At 34.4% G+C, this 17,145-nt stretch overlaps 1 protein-coding gene across 37 annotated transcripts in view; it reads left to right on the forward strand.

The window, feature by feature from the left end:
- LOC114332075 (basement membrane-specific heparan sulfate proteoglycan core protein) overlaps positions 1-17,145 on the forward strand; it is a 1,202,649-nt gene that overhangs the window by 1,158,621 nt on the left and 26,883 nt on the right. For 36 of the 37 annotated variants that reach the window (XM_028281834.2, XM_028281940.2, XM_050653272.1 and 33 more), the window contains 8 exons: positions 87-347; positions 463-735; positions 2,662-2,799; positions 10,291-10,584; positions 13,732-13,883; positions 13,937-14,726; positions 14,939-15,247; positions 15,305-15,552. In XM_028281834.2, coding sequence (XP_028137635.2) covers positions 87-347; positions 463-735; positions 2,662-2,799; positions 10,291-10,584; positions 13,732-13,883; positions 13,937-14,726; positions 14,939-15,247; positions 15,305-15,552 — 2,465 coding nt within the window. The remainder of the gene's footprint in view (positions 1-86; positions 348-462; positions 736-2,661; positions 2,800-10,290; positions 10,585-13,731; positions 13,884-13,936; positions 14,727-14,938; positions 15,248-15,304; positions 15,553-17,145) is intronic. The other variant, XM_050653268.1, reaches the window with a different exon arrangement.

Here is a 17,145-nt window from a genome sequence, read left to right on the forward strand (position 1 = left end):
TTTAAGATTAATTGAAATACATCATCTGAATATGTATGTTGTTTATAAGACTCACATTGTGGTAATTCTGCCTTCGTTTTTTATAGTCCCTCCACAAATCACCTTGATTCCTCCTAGACAAGTAGTTCACCCTGGCGAGCACGCTTATATCAACTGCAGCGCAACTGGCGACCAACCTATCGACATCTCCTGGTCTCCAATAGGACGTGACATGCCTAGAACAGTTTACACCAGAGACGGATACATTAGGTTCAACAGTATCCAAATGCAAGATGCTGGTAGATATTTGTGCGTGGCTACCAATAGAGCTGGAAAAGCAGAGGCTGTAGCTGATGTTATAGTAGAAGGTTAGTAACTGGTGTAACAAGCAAATTTCTTCTAAAATTAAGACCCGTACTCCTCGCTGCCCCAGCAAATTCCTTGTAAATAATTGTATTTCTTATCTATTACATCTTTTTTAAGAGTACGTATCAAGGCCCGCTATCAAAGCCGAACAGAAACAACAACAAGCTCCTCTCGGCACCAACGTCCAACTTCGTTGTAGAGTAGACAATCCCAGTTCCTACAGCTCTGTGCGCTGGTTCAGAGAAGGTCCCGAACTTCCATTAGGATCCCAACAAAACGGAGAAGTGCTTTACCTTAGAAACGTCCAACAACAGGATCAAGGACGGTACTACTGCGAGATTCAGACTAGGAACGGTACAGTTAGCGATTATGTTGATCTTCTGCTGACAGGTAAGGAAATTTTCTATGTATAAACATAAAAATTTTTTGTATTGTACGATTGTTTATTTTGTAATAACTGTACGATTTTGTAAAAGACAAACTACGTAATAATTTTGTTGGTATAAAGACATACAAGATATTTTTCAATATTATTGGCTGTGTGGCTTGGAAAGTTGGACAATGGGCTCTGAAACAGAAAAAAGAGATGCCTTTGAGATTCATCCACAATCCACAGGGTGATGCGTTGAACTTTTTTTCGTAAAATGAATAATAAACGAGTTATGATATTTGTAATAATTAAAAACGATGTTGGGTATCCATAAATTTGAGAAAAATATTTTTTTTTCAATAAGAAGCATGTAATTGCATATTTCATCTTAGTTCTTAATTCCAAACAACTTTTCATAATAAGAATTTTCGATATTGAGAGAAATAAAGGTACTTTACCCTTAGCCGAAATTCATATTTTTTGACATACCTCGTATAATATTGAGAAAATTTGATATCTGATAATTGAATCTTAGGTTTTGGGGCATGCAGAACTTTTTATAAAGAATAACTTTTTTTCGTAAAATTAATAATAAAAAAGTTTCCCATATGTTTCCAACTCAAGTAGACACGCTGTAGATAGATAGAGAAAGAGAGTCAAAATCTGAACAATATAAAAATTAGTACATTCTATCAGTACTATACGGATTAGTACTATACGGATTAGAAACACCCACCTTATCAAAAGGTTTAGCAGTTTAGCCACTAAACTGAGAGTGGGACGAAAAGTCAAAACCGTAAATATATGAAAAAGAATTAAGTTAAGTGATAGCACTGAATGGATCCTCCTCATTCCTTGAGCCCTTATCAGGACGTGGTGACATTCCAAAATTTTTTTAGCTTACTAATCAATCTCCATTGGTTATGGTCCTGTGACAGATGAACGGCTTAATGCAGAGATTTTCCCACCAGAGTTTTTATTTGGTCTGCCCATCGTATTGGAACGCGGTGGAACGACTACCGAACTGATCAACTTGCAACTTGTAAAGTGAATGAATAAAAACTGAATTAGGATGCTGATAGATAGCGTTGCAAAAAAGAAGGACGCCTTCTCTATGACTCTTCTATGACTCTTTTTTATTTAATGTATGTGATTATCACCTTTTGCACCCGAAACATGTTATGTTGATATTTGACAGGAGTGAGATGAATGGATGACAGATGTCAAAACCGAGAGTAAGCCATTCTGACGTAGCGCCATCTATAAAATACTATATTACTGTCAAACCACACTTATAGTTTTGTTGTAGTTGTGTACATCAACTTTATCCATTAGCATTGTTCCTCTATGATTTATAATTACAAAGTTTTTACAAAATAGTACAGCATATTTGTAGTAATTACACAGCACAGGTGAACCGAAATAGGAATAGACGATGCATATAACTTTTTTTTGTATTGTAAAACAATAAAAATCCTTTTAACGACTTAAAAGTCCTGTATTTTGGCTATATATGGGCAAATTTTCAGCCAAATCGAAGATCACGTATTTTGGGAATGGAGGACAATGTAAAAAAACGGTATTTTAACGTTTTCTACACTACAATTTGATTAAAAACTTGTTTTTGAATCAAAATAACTTGTTATAATGCTTTATAATGACATTTTTGAGTCCCTTATAATTTATAATAACCGAACATTGTTAAATAACCATTTAAAATTTATAATTTTTAAATAATTACATGCAACTCGTTATAAACAATGATTCATATAAGCAACATTTCAAAAGCCCACAATATTTATAAGAACCGTGGCAACTCTGCAGTTTAAGCCCCGAATGAATTCTGCATCCCTTCTTTGGATTGCGCGCAGTTCACGTCTATCCCTATTCCGGTCGGAGTGTACATACAATATTTTTGTTTAACGTGGCACATTGCATGTATCCAGCACGTCGTGGAACTTGTCCACCAGGACATTGGTTGTGTAAAAATAGGAAGTGTATACCAGAGACTCTAGTCTGTGACAAATGCAACGATTGCGAAGACAATAGTGACGAACAGGATTGCGCCACGAGGATCAGACGGGGTTTGTCTATTATTTAGCTTCACTTAGTTTTTCTCTCTATAGCTCTTCGTTGCCTAGAACTAGCTCTTCGTGATGTCAAGCCTCCCAGTGTAGATGATTTGTTTGGATGTCTATTTTCATGGGGGATGGATAAAACGTATTTTTACCTTCGCTGTTAAAACAATTAGATTTGTGTTATTTAAATTTCCTGTTTAGCGCTTTAATAACTTATAGTGTAGAGATTTTTTAAATAAAATATAAATACTGCGTTTAGGCTAAAGAATATTTATACAGAAATACCAAAAATAATAATTTTTTCAATAATTTTTCTCTCAGAACCTTTATTAGAAATGAACATAAAACTTTTTACATATTAATACCTAACTCTTAAGAGTACAAAAAATATATATTTTTTCATTTATGCACGTACACTAATATTGCAGAGGGCGCAAAAGTCGAGGCCTCGAAAAATGATGGCGGACAGTTGATCTCAGAATTGGGATTTCTGAAACAAAAAAATCGTACTGCATTTGAAAAAGGAAGGTTTCTTACGTGACAATTTACCACAATTTGACCAAAAAAATAAAAAATAAATATTTTTTAACCATGAAAAACTGAAGAAAAACGGGCGATATTTTCACAAAAATTTTTCAAATTTCCGTAAAATCTTTTTTTTTTTTGAGGAATTTTTCACTAACGGTGGTAAGTTGTCACGTAAGAAACCAGAGATCCCAATCCTGAGATTATCAACTGTCCGCCATCGGAACTACTTTTTTTCGAGGCCTCGACTTTGGCGCCCTCTACAATATTAGTGTACATGCATAAATGAAAAAAGATATAGTTTCTGTATTCTCCAAGAGTTAGATATTAATATTTAAAAAATTTTATGTTCATTTCTAATAAAGTTCCTAAGAAAAAAAATCTTGAAAAAATGCTTATTTTTGGTCTTCTAAAGTGTACTGTACCTTAATCTAATGGTGAATAGACTGTTTTCAATAACCGCTAGACTAATATTATTTTATGAATGCCAGTTTTATGGACTTCAAAATGCAATTTCGACATACTTTAATTACAATTAACGCCCTAATTACCTAAGCAAAATTCAGAGTTAACACAATGGTACCAAATGATTGAAATTTAGGGACGAATGTATTCATGTAAATTTTATTTCATTTGAGTGACATTATATTTTCCATAAGATGTGTCTTACGTCCTTTTCGCATAATTAAGTATATATATTTTATCTCTATATAAAGGTTTGGTTTGTTACTAATTATGGCAGTATTTGGCAGTATTTTGTTTCATTTAAAAAGTCATTTAAGCTTTGGAAGAATGAATTTACTTCTGATTTAGAAAAAAGGGAATGCTTCTTAAGATGTTGTAGGTACATGCGACGTACACCAACAACGTTATTTATTAAAAAGTTGATAATAAGGAATGTACAGCTTAAAGTTAAAACTTGGAGATTACACAGAATTACAGCGATTATGGTACTAATTGATTGACCACTCATCGCATTCGTCAGATTTAGTCTCATGTGACTATTTCTGTTCTCAAGCATTCATTTATAGTCGGTTCGATAAAAAAATCAGACACAACTTGCTAGTGATTTTAGTAGGTATTTTTTTTGTTTTTTGCCAATCTTGACAAAATTGACAAAATTACTAACTATTTAGTAATTATTAACTATTTAGTAATTATTTTTTTTGCCAATTTTACCAAATTGGCAAAATTACTTACTAAAATCACTAGCCAGTTGTGTCTGAGTTTAGCGAACCGACATAGTAAACTTTCAATTCCAAATTTCAGCAATGTTACAACCTTAATTTTATTTGTATTAAGTAAATTTATTCTTCAATGTCTCTATGCAACGGTACTGCTTATAACATTATACGATATCATTATAACATTATACGGTATCAGAAACAACTAAAATAAGTAGGTACCTTTGGAATAGAACATACTGTACCAATGGCAATTTTGTTATAAAATTAGAAAAAAATAATTTGTATCACAAATGATCTGAATCTAATAGCTATATATGTTGTACTAATTAATATTTTATGTCTCTATTATTAAAAACTATTCTCTTGTATTCTTACTTTATAGAAATCAACCAAACACAGCAGTGATCGAAATATTTTAGAAATAGTTTCATTTTTACTGACATAACATTTCTCCAAAATCGTTAATAACTGTACGGTTTCTAAAATATTTGCGATAACTACAGTTTTTTGTAATCCAACAGAGCATCTGTTCGAGTTTTTATTCCTGGTTTTTAATTTTCTTTTGACTTACTATATACTTTCCTTCACGTATTCTATCCATTATTCTTCCATTTTTCTATTGTTTTTAATTTTATCTATGAAACCTTTTCCATTCTCTACCTCTTTTCGTTCTTCTTCAGCTTTTTCCCATTATCAGTAGTTCGCCGTTTTCTTCCTTAACACCACTCTACTCTCCCAGTCGCCATCTCTGAGGTCTCTATCTATCATAGCATACCTCTATACTAAGCATACCTCTTTTTCTTATTCCATTTTCGTATTGGCTACTTCTCAAGAATTTTTTGTCTTTACTACGTAACTTTAAGATGTTCCTCAGACTTCATTCTGTAAAAATGGGGAAAACTTAAATGCAAAATTATCAACGCATATCCCTCTTGTACACAAACGACTCCAAAAATTAACTGAAAATATTGTTGGGGAATATCAAACCGATTTTCGATATAGGGCAGTCAATGAGGGTATTTGCCTCCGAATTCCATCCTACTACATCGATCTACTTGATATTTTTACAGTAAGTAGGGAATAGCCCATGAAACAAAGTCTACCCTATGCCGATGTGCGCTTTTATCTTGGGGGTGGTTTCCACCCCTTCTCGGGAGTGAAAATGTTTTGGTTAAAATAACCACGGAAGAGGCTAGAGAACCTAATTTTAAGCAAAAACTGTTCTATAATTATTTTTTGAAAACTCAATACTTTTTGAGTTACTCGTGGTTGAAAATTTTCAACGGATTTTTGCAAATACCTTAAAAACTATGCATCTAACAAAAAAACTATATAACATATTTCTGTAGGTTATAAAAAAACAAAGAGATTCGTTCCTTCATAAATCTTCTAGTTAAAATACAAAGAGGGATATGGTAGGTAAGAAGAGTTTGTTCTTTTGCTGCATGCTCAAATCGGTGTATTCAACTTGAAATTACAAAGAAATAGTCGATTTTAGGTGTATAATGATACCTATAACTTTTATAGTGCTTGAAGAGACCTTTAAAATGAGCAATACTAAATGTCGATTACATTCAAACTAAGCGAGATATTCTGCAAAAAAGTTTATGACTAATGTATTTTAAGAAGAAATGAGAGTACATTTAACTCCTCATCCATCATAATTTAAATACATCATCTTCCTTCTACAATACTTTTTTTTATAGTGTTATTTATGTGTTCAAAAAGTTGTACTGGTTTAAAATGAATAGTTTTTGAAAAAAATAAGATCAAATTATAGAGCGCATTTTTAAATTTTCTTAAAAATCTTCCTTTTCCTCCATGTAGCTCGAAAATGATAAGAGATACGAAAAAAAGATACCACACAAAGATGTAGGGTTTTTACAGATAAAAATTTCCTTTTTATTTTTCATTACTGTATCTGTTATCATTTTTAAGTTACATGGAGAAAAAGGAAGATTTTTAAGAACATTTAAAAATGCTCTCTATAATTTGATCTTTTTTTTTAAACCATTCATTTTAAACTCGTCCAACTTTCTGAACATAGAAATAACACTATACTAAAAGGTATTGTAGAAGTAAAACCATGCAATTACATTTTGGTGGATGAGGGTTAAAATTACTTCTCATTTTTTCTTAAAACACATAGTTATCAATTTTGTTTGCAGCCTATCTCGCTTAGTTTTAATGTAATGGACCTTTAATATAGCTCATTTTAAAGGTCTTTTCAAGCACTACAGAAGGTATTGGTAGCATTATACACGTAAAGTCGACCGTTTCTCTGTTATTTCAAGTTGAATACACCAATTTGATAATGTAAAAAAAACAAACTATTTTCACTTACCATATCTCTTTTTTTGTATTATAACTAGAAGAGTTATGAAGGCAAGTGTCTCTTTGTTTTTTTATAACTTACAAAAATGTTGAATATAATTTTTTTGGTTAGTTGCATAGTTTTTAAGGTATTCACAAAAAACCGTTCGAAAAGGTATTAAGTTTCAATGAAAATGGCCAATTTTCAACCACGAATAACTCAAAAACTATTGAGTTTTCAAAAAATAAATATAGAACAGTTTTTGCTTAGAATAAGGTTCTCTAGCGAATTCCGTAATAATTTTATCCAAAAAATTTTCCACCTCTGAGAAGGGGTCGGAACCACCCCCAAGATAAAAGCACACGTCAGCATATGATGAATTAGGAGATAAGTAGAGGCTAGGTCCAAAATTTCATTAAAATCCATGCAGTAGGATAGAATTCGGAGGTACAGTATTTCTCATGATCATCTTTCAGTGCGTCACAGTTTTTCGATTTCTTTCTAACGCATTAAATTGTATGTGTCAGAAAAAAAGGCACGTCGGTGATTACATTTCGTCGGTGACATTTTTATAACATTTATTCTAGTTATTCTAGTTGTCGATAGATGGCGCCATAATAAAAAAATAATTTTTTTTAATTAGATAATAATATTACAAATATAATCTGTATAATTTATAAAACTATACAAATCAAAGAAAATACCATTTTATAAATGCAAGAAACACTTTTGATTTGTTTTTATTCCAAATTGAAAATAAAATGTGACAACTGTCAGATTTAACTAAAATGTCATGTTAGAATAAATGTCATAAATGTGTATTATCACGGACTTACCCTTTTTCCTATCATTTGTTACGCACTGAAAAATGATCATGAGAAATACTGTAATATCCTATTCTTGCTCCCATTGACTGGCGTAATAAGGAAGATCTACAACTGACCAGTGACCAGCTATTCACAGTGAAAAAATTCTAATCAAATCGTGAGAATATGACATTGACGTCCACAACATATTCATAGATTGTAAAAAGGCCTACGACTTAATTAATAGACAAAAGTTATATCAAATATTGCATAGCTTAAAGATCCTCCAAAAATACATCCAACGAGTAAAACCAATGGACTCGTCAATAGCAACAGTCATAGTACAAAACGAGCTCACTGAGAATTTTTCAAGAGTCAAAGGATTAGAGCAAGGAGACGGTCTGGAACTAACACTATTCAACCTGACTCTCGAATATGTCAATATGTCTTCATGAGAAGAAGTTGCAGAGTGACAAGAATAGATCGCATTAGAAATGAGGAGATAAAACGAAAAATGGCAGTAGAACAAGACATCCTCAACTACATCGAAGAAAAACGTTTAATTTGGTATGGACATGTGAGAAGAATGCCCCAGGCATTGATTCAATACCATGTGAAATACTACAGTTACTAGGTGACAAAGGATTACATATCATCCATTCTATCTGTGTCGCTGTTTGGAATTCAGGAAAATGGCCATCTGATTGGTGTACCTCAATTTATATCCCACTACACAAAAAAGGAACTACTACCAGATGTGAAAACTACCGCACACTGTCACTAATAACACATGCTAGTAAAATCTTGTTGCATATCATCAAAAACAGATTAAAAACCTATCTACATTACCAAATACCTCACGAACAAGCGGGGTTTGTAAAGGGTAAAGGTACAAGAGAACAAATCCTGAACCTGAGACAACTCATTGAAAAGTCTAGAGAATTTCAAGTAACTATGATTATATGCTTTGTTGACTACCAAAAGGCATTTGATTATGTAAGCTGGATAAATCTGGTCAATTTTAATAGAAATGGGCGCACCAATGCACCTGGTGACACTTATTAAAAATCTGTACCAGTCTAATATAGCGACAGTACGACTAGATCAGAAGTTCTCAAACCAATTCAAGACCGAGAGAGGTGTTAGACAAGGATGCGTGTTGTTACCTGACTTATTTAACATTTATGGTGAACATGTCATGAGGATGGTTTTAGAAGGATGGGCCGGTGGAGTAACAGTAGCTGGTAGAAAAATCTCCAATTTAAGATTTGCTGATGACACTACACCTATATCAGCAAATGAACAAGAAATGTTTGATCTGCGAAGAGTTGAGTACGAAAGCAATAAAGTTGGTCTGAAAATCAATAAAGCTAAGACAAAAATAATGGTGGTCGACAGATTCGACACTATTCAACTGACTAACATGTTACAGGAATACCAGATAGTAAACACCTTTGTTTATCTCGGGTCTAGTATATAACTAACGATGGTAACTGTGAAGCAGAAGTTCGGAGACCTATTGGTATGGCAAAAAATGCGATGAGTCGCCTAACAAAATTTTGGAAAGACAGATCTATCTCTCAAAATATCAAGATAAGACTGGTGAATGCCCTTGTATTCTCAATATTTCCATACGGAGCAGAGACTTGGATTCTTCGCGCATGCGAGCGCCAAAAAATTGATGCCTTTGAGATGTGCTACTGGAGAAGAATGCTGCGCATACCTTGGACAGCTCATAGGACAAACGTTTATATTCTAAACCAACTCAATATTAAAAAAAGGCTGTCCACAATATGTCTGCAACGAATTCTGCAATTCTTTGGTCACGTGGTTCACAGAGGTGACGACAGTTTGGAGAGATTAATTGTTTCTGGAAATGTTCCGGGGAGAAGATCAAGAGGACGATCACTAACTAGATGGTCTGACCAAATAAAGCATTCAGCTGGAAACTCATTCTGCGAAGCTCTTAGAGCAGCTGAAGATAGAGACCAATGGAGAAACATTGTTAGGAATATTGGAAGAAATCACGATCCTCAGTAATGGGTAAACGACAAGAGAGAGATGTGAGAAGAACAGATCGTACAAGGTGGATATCAAAGATTTCGAATTGGAGCCCAATAGGAAAGAGAAGAAGAGGTAGACCCCGGAGATCATGGAGGGATGAAATGGACGAGGCCATGGAAAAACGAGACCTTGAGACGGAGAAACAGAAACGACAGCTGTAAAAATCCTTATATAGATAGCCAGTTGAATATAGCAAAAGCTAATCTCCTAAAAAGGGTTGCCGCCTATGCCGATGACATCAGTATCAGTATAATGTCTCGCAGAACGGAAGATGCGGCAGAAATATATTCACAATTAAAAACGGGTAAAAGAGAGCAGACTAGAAATGAATATTCAAAAGCCAAAAAAAAACGTTTTTCTTTAATATGGTATTTCCATTATTTCAATCTTTCTTCTCTTAAATTCCGTAAATTCCAAATTAATTGATTTTATCTATTTAGCGTGTAAAATACTAATGCTCTCTTCTAGTATTTTCATTCACACCTCTACATTCCTTTACATAAAATTCCTGTATACCGCCATTGTTTCATATAACGACAGATGCTCTATAGTTGTATATTTAATAAAATGTCTTCCCCATTCTACATTATTACCGTTTTAGGACCAGAACCAACCACACGAAGACCCTACCTCCCTCCAGAGCCCAGCTTATACATCAATCCTCCAGATGAAGACCACTACGCAGGGGAAGACCTCGAAGTTCACTGTCAATCTTCCGAACGTGGGGTAGTAACCATGTGGTCTAAAATATCCGGACCTTTATCGAACAATGTAGTAGGTGTTACTGGTTCGTTGAAGATTCTTAGCTTGACTCCTGAAAATTCTGGTTTGTACAGATGCGAAGCGAATGGTAGACAAGGAGTACAGTACAGAGATTACAACCTCAATGTAATTGGTAAGTTGAGAATACAGCAATGATATTTTGAGCAAAAGTTTTTTTAAGTTTCCAATTCTTTCAAGACAACTTTGAACAATGTTTTTTCCATATCTTCTTTTTAGAATTTTTAACTATTTCATGGTAACTTGGAACGATGATCTTTGATCTGTAGTAGGAGCTTTATCATCATTATTCTCAGTGGCGTTACAGCTCTTTATGAGCCAAAGCCTTCTTCGGAACAATCCTCCATTCGCCCCTGTCTCTGGCAACTCTTCTCCATGCTCTAATTCCAATAAATTTGCAATCATTTTCTAAGTTTTCTTGGTGCATAAGTCTCAGTTTTCCTCTTGTTCTTTGTCCTATCGGCCTCTCTTCGATCAATAACTTTTCTGACTATGGCATCTTCTTCTTGTCTGATTACATGACCTATCCATTTAAGCCGCTCTACCTTAATGAATTTTACAACGTCAGGTTCTCCAAAACTTCTATACAACTCAAAGTTGTAACGCCTGCGCCACAAATCTTGTTATTTTATGCCTCCATATGTTCGTCTTATGATTTTTCGCTCAAAATGTTCAAAACGTTTTTCTTTATACACTAAGCACCAAAATTAACGCACCACCTTAAAAATGGGACATTTTTGATGCCTTGTATTTCCTAAACCTGTTGTCCGATTTTAGTGATTTTTTAATATGTTATAGCTTTATTCTTTAAGAATAACGATGTAATAATATTGTTGCTAAACAGATAAGTGTCATTGAATACCGGGTGTAACAATGATAGTGTGTTTTTTCCTCAAAGTTTGGAACACCCTGTGGAATATTCTGGCGTATATAAAATATTGAAATTAAAACTCAACTGTAGCCTTATGCGTTCCTAACATTATGCTTTTTGGTTCATTAGCTTATGTTGGATCATAAAAATGTACTTCAACAACTAGCAACGTTCTTCATCAATACAGGGTGTTTCTAAATAAGTGCGACAAACTTTAAGGAGTAATTCTGCATGAAAAATTAATGACCGTTTGCTTTATAAACATATGTCCGCAAATGCTTCGTTTCCTAGATACGGAATGTTGAATTTTTTCTTACAAACTGACGATTTATTTATTGCTCTAAAACCGGCTGCGATATGCAAATGAAATTTGGTAGGTTTTAAGAGGTAGTTATTGCGCATTTTTTGGCATACAATTAAGAATTTTCTATTCACCATTGGCGTGCATACGGATAATATGACCGGGTAATATGACCCGTATGCACGCCAATGGTGAATATCAAATTCTTAATTGTACGCAAAAAAATGCGCAATAACTACCTCTTAAAACCTACCAAATTTCATTTGCATATCTCATCCGGTTCTAGAGCAATAAATAAATCGTCAGTTTGTAAGAAAAAATTCGACATCCCGTATCTCGGAAACGAAGCATTTGCGGACATATATTTATAAAGCAAATGGTCATTTTTTTTATGCAGAATTACCCCTTAAAGTTTGTCGCACTTATTTAGATCCCAGGCAACCAAACGACGTTTTTATAACGTAGATAACACGTCATAAAAATGACCAATTGACGTGTTTCTATGACGTAGTATCGACGTTGAAAATCACGTGTATTTGTCTCATCGATTTGACGTCATAATTGTGACGATTTTAAAACGTCTAAAAGGTGACGTCTTTTATACGTCGGTAATATTCACGTCTTTAATACTTTCAAAAAGTGACCTCTTTCAGATGTTTCAAAATAGGTAGTATAAAAAATAGGTAACATGAAACCTATAGGTCTACGTCTCATGTGTCGATGAAGATATACTACTATTTGTTTAAGATCGCTTGTGCATTAGAAGTAATCTAACATTGATTCTGCATGATTGTACCAGCCCTCGCATTATAGAATTTTCACTATTTATATAAGTATACCTACTTACTGTGTCAAAACTGAAAAAACATACAAACTAATAAATAATTTATTAACAAATTACTCGATAAAAGTCGATAACACATAATTAGTTCATTAACAGAAAATAAACATAACCTCAAACAGTTGTCAAGAAGAATACTGCATTAAACTAACTCACTGAGCAAAAACGAATACAAATCTCTTAATTAACACGTTTCTTCAACTAAATATCTAAATGAAAAGTCTTATTTTATCACACAAGACACAAACCACGTAAACAATAAATGAGAAATTTCTTATGAAAATTATTTAACGAAATTGTTTGGAGTAATACAAACAAGCTCCTCCCAATTTTGTGACGTCAGACTTAAACTTTCTGGAAAGAAAACGTGTTTTAAACGTTACTTTAACGTCATTAATCTTACGTATTTAAAGTCACCTCCAAAAGAAGTCTATATGACGTAATTTTCAAATACGTGAATATATTCAACCAAAACTGACGTTACCTCGACGTTATATGACGTCAGTTGGTTGCCTGGGATACACCCTGTATTGATGAAGAACATGGCTAGTCGTTAAATACCTATTATTATCCAACAAAAGCTAATGAATCAAAAGCATAATGTTAAGAAAGCATAAGACTACAGTTGAGTTTTAATTTCAATATTTTATATACGCCAGAATATTCCACAGGGTGTTCCAAACTTTGAGGAAAAAACACACTATCATTGTTACACCCGGTATACAATGACACTTATCTGTTTAGCAACAATATTATTACATCGATATTCTTGAAGAATAAAGCTATAACATATTAAAAAAATCACTAAAATCGGACAACAGGTTTACGAAATACAAGACATCAAAAATGTCCCATTTTAAGGTGGTGCGTTAATTTTGGTGCTTAGTGCAGTTTGGTAATTTTGCTATTTGTTTATTTTAATTAATTTAGCTGTCGGGTTTCGAGTCATTGCTATTCTACGCTTGATTTCTGAGGTGCTATCTCCATTGTTGGGTATCAGGCAACCCAAGTATACAAATCTGTCTACTACCTCGAAAATCGCCACTTGATGTAACTTTATTTTACTTGTTTATAAATATCATTTTTTATTATAATGATCGGTCGATGTAGAAAAAGCGACTTCACAAATTACGGACATATTATGTTTGTCTTTTTGCTAGGTTGCGTTTTTCATTAGTTTCACTAGTAGCGTTACATCATTAGCTTGTAATACTTAGCAATGTTAGATTGACTTTGGTTTAATTTTTAGATGACCAATATAAAGACCAGCCCCCAGTACAAATTAAGGAAGCCCAACGAGGTTCCACTGTCCGTCTGGACTGCAACTCTGATTTCGATGCTGTGGATTACGTCTGGACCAAACAAGGAGGAGAGCTACCACGAGGTGTTGATGAATTCTCGGTAAGATCTCTAATATATAATAAGTATATAGCGCTATCTTATGTATTTTGTAGAAATCTATCCAATTGGATGACGTAGATGGATCCGATGCAGGTGCTTACACGTGTACTGCTAGCAACGGTGAAAGAAGCATCGACATTCCAGTCATTCTAGTAGTAACCGGCATCGTTCCCTACTTCACTCAAGCTCCCAACAGTTACATAACAGTCCCGACTCTATCTGACTCATACATGCAGTTCAACTTCGAGATCTCCTTCAAGCCCCAACAAGACACTGGTTTACTTCTCTACAACGGCAACAAAGGTAGCGACATAAGCGGAGACTACATCTCTCTGGCTTTGAAAGGTGGCGTTCCCGAATTCAAATACAACTTGGGAGCAGGAACGACCCTGGTTAGAGCAGACAGACCTATTACTATTGGCGACTGGCATACAATCAAAATCTCGAGGAATAGAAGGAAGGTAACGATGTACGTTGACGGAGACGGACCTGTTGTAGCTGTTGCTGAAGGAAAATACACCGGATTAGACTTGACTGAGCCTATGTATCTTGGAGGAGTACCAAGTCATAACGGAATCTCACCTGAAGTACTTAATCATGAACAGTATCATGGATTCGTAGGTTGCATCAGTCGCTTTAAGGTAGGCCACGCTCACTTGGACATTTTACGCGAGGCTTTGAATAAGACCGGAATCACCACGTGCGAATCATGTAGCGAAAGTAGATGCCAGAACCAAGGTGCATGCCAAGAAGCTCTGTCCAAGGAAGGTTACATGTGTATTTGCTCGTCAGGGTTCAGTGGACCAACTTGCAATAAACTGAAAGGTGAAGCTTGCTCACCACGTAAGTTATTTTATGATTTCGTATTATTCCAATCTCTTTTAATTTTATGTCATTTTTGGACCGGATTTTAACAAATTCATCACCATGTCGAATATATATGGCCATGTCGGACATATATGGCATGCTGAACATATATGGCCCTGTCGGACATATATGTCCGGACATATATGTCCGACATACCCTATTGTATCATATGTAATTTATATTTTTAGACGCCTGCGGAATTGGCAGATGCATCGACACCGACAACGGTTTCGAATGTCAATGTCCTCTTGGTCGTGCCGGACGAAGATGTGAAAGAGAAATCTCAGTAATCGAACCAGCATTCCAGAATGACGCGTACATTGCGTATCCAACTCCAAAACCTGCTAGGAAACTAAAGCTCACCTTGAAAGTGAAACCAAATAACCTAGAAGACGGAATTTTGTTGTATTGCGGTGAAAGCGAGGAAGGATATGGCAACTTCATCAGTTTGGCTATCAAAGACAGGCATTTGGAGTTCAGATTTGATGCTGGAAATGGTAAAAGCTCTTACATATATTTTCCGAATACTTTATTTACAGTATAATCCATTTTAGGTGTCACTGTGATGAGAGACGAAAAAGAACTGATACCTGGCAACTGGCACGTACTTACAGCAACTAGATCATTGAGCGAAGGCAGACTGATGGTTGACGGACAAGCACCAGCAATTGGACGATTACCTGGTAATTACAAGACGATCAACCTTCAAACGCCTTTGTATGTGGGAGGATACGACAAACATCACATCAGAATTAACGAAGGAGTACAAGTTTACTCCGGTTTCAATGGTTGCATAGGCGATGTAAGTATATTGAAATTAACTACATATCTATATCTATAAGCGAGGTTCCTACAGTTTCTACCGCTTCTCGCATTTGGACCGTCATCGTTTTCTGTCGTTTCATTCGTTTCACGTGACTATATCACACTAGTTGTATCGTTTTAATTCTATCTACACTACAGTATTTCTCCTCCTTCTAAGATCTTCATTCTTGATGTGTATTTTTTTGGATATACCACACGCTCTCCTTAGATAATCCATTTCTACTACCTCTATTCTTTTTGTATCTCTTTTCATGATCTGTTAAACTTCTGCTCCGTAAGTCATAATAGCCTCTACCAAGGTTCGATAGATTGTCAATTTCGTTTTTTGTCTTATATCTTTAAACCATAGTAGACAGCTTAGAATGTTTACCGCTTTTTTGCCCTGCTGCGTTCTGTTTTCGATGTCTCTTTTGGTAGTGCCTTCTTTAGATATTCTAGATCCGAGATATTTATATTCTTTACATGTTTTTGTGGTTTTAATTTCTAACTCTGGATTTTCTTCATCATTCCCTATTTTAAGATACTCTATCTTTGACATATTCATATTGAGGCCTCATTTTTCATATTATTTCTCTAGTTTTCTAAACATGTAGTCCATGTCTTCCTCATCATTCGCTACGACTACCTGATCATCTGCGAAAAACAAAATTGTTAGACATTTACCACCACCTATGTCTATTCCCATTCCGGATACTTGTTTCCTCCACTGCTGTAGCGATAATTGAATAGATATTTTAAATAAGGTCGGAGACAGACAATAAAACCCCTTTGATATTGGAAATGATTCAGCTATAAAGTTTCCTTCTTTAACGACACTTCTTGCATTTTTGTATATATTTGCGATAGCATCTACATACTATATACTGTGACTTACTTTCGTCAATGTTTGAAACAGTTTTTTCAAAGGTATTGAAAAATATCAAAGCATGCCTTCTCTAAATCTACATACAATAGGTGGGTAGATAGATTCCTTGCCTTTCGTTTTTTTATTACCTCCTGCAGAACGAATATATTATCAGTGCATGATCTTCCTGCACGAAATCCATTTTGTTCCTCCATGTCTTCGTATTTTGATTCTATTCTTTCTTTTATTATTATTATTCGACCGCACAACCTCCCCACTGAGCTGGTAACAGTTATTTTCATATAACTAGAGCATCTGCGTTTATCCCTTTTCTTGTATATTGAGCTGATGTGTCCAACATTCCAATCATCAGGGATATTTTGTCAAGGATTTATTAAATAGTTTAACCAACATCTCATGTAATATTTTTGTAATTAAATTGGGATGTCTCCAGGTCCTACTGCTTTACCGTTTTTAACGCTTAACTCTCTGGTTGTTATCGTCATTATTTATGTATGTTTAAATCCCCTAGTACATTGATTTCACAGTGTTCTTTAACTTCAGAGATTATTTCATTCATCTTGTCGTATTCATATTGAAAGTATTTGAGACACAATTGTACAGAATTAAAGATATCAAAGAAAAAATTAGTGAAAAGTCTGTAAAAAAATATTTGTTCCAAAATTATTAAAATAATTTGAATAAAAAACAACCGAAAATACTGAC

Source organism: Diabrotica virgifera, chromosome 6 (genome assembly GCF_917563875.1).
Source record: "Diabrotica virgifera virgifera chromosome 6, PGI_DIABVI_V3a".
In the NCBI taxonomy this organism is placed as follows: domain Eukaryota; kingdom Metazoa; phylum Arthropoda; class Insecta; order Coleoptera; family Chrysomelidae; genus Diabrotica; species Diabrotica virgifera.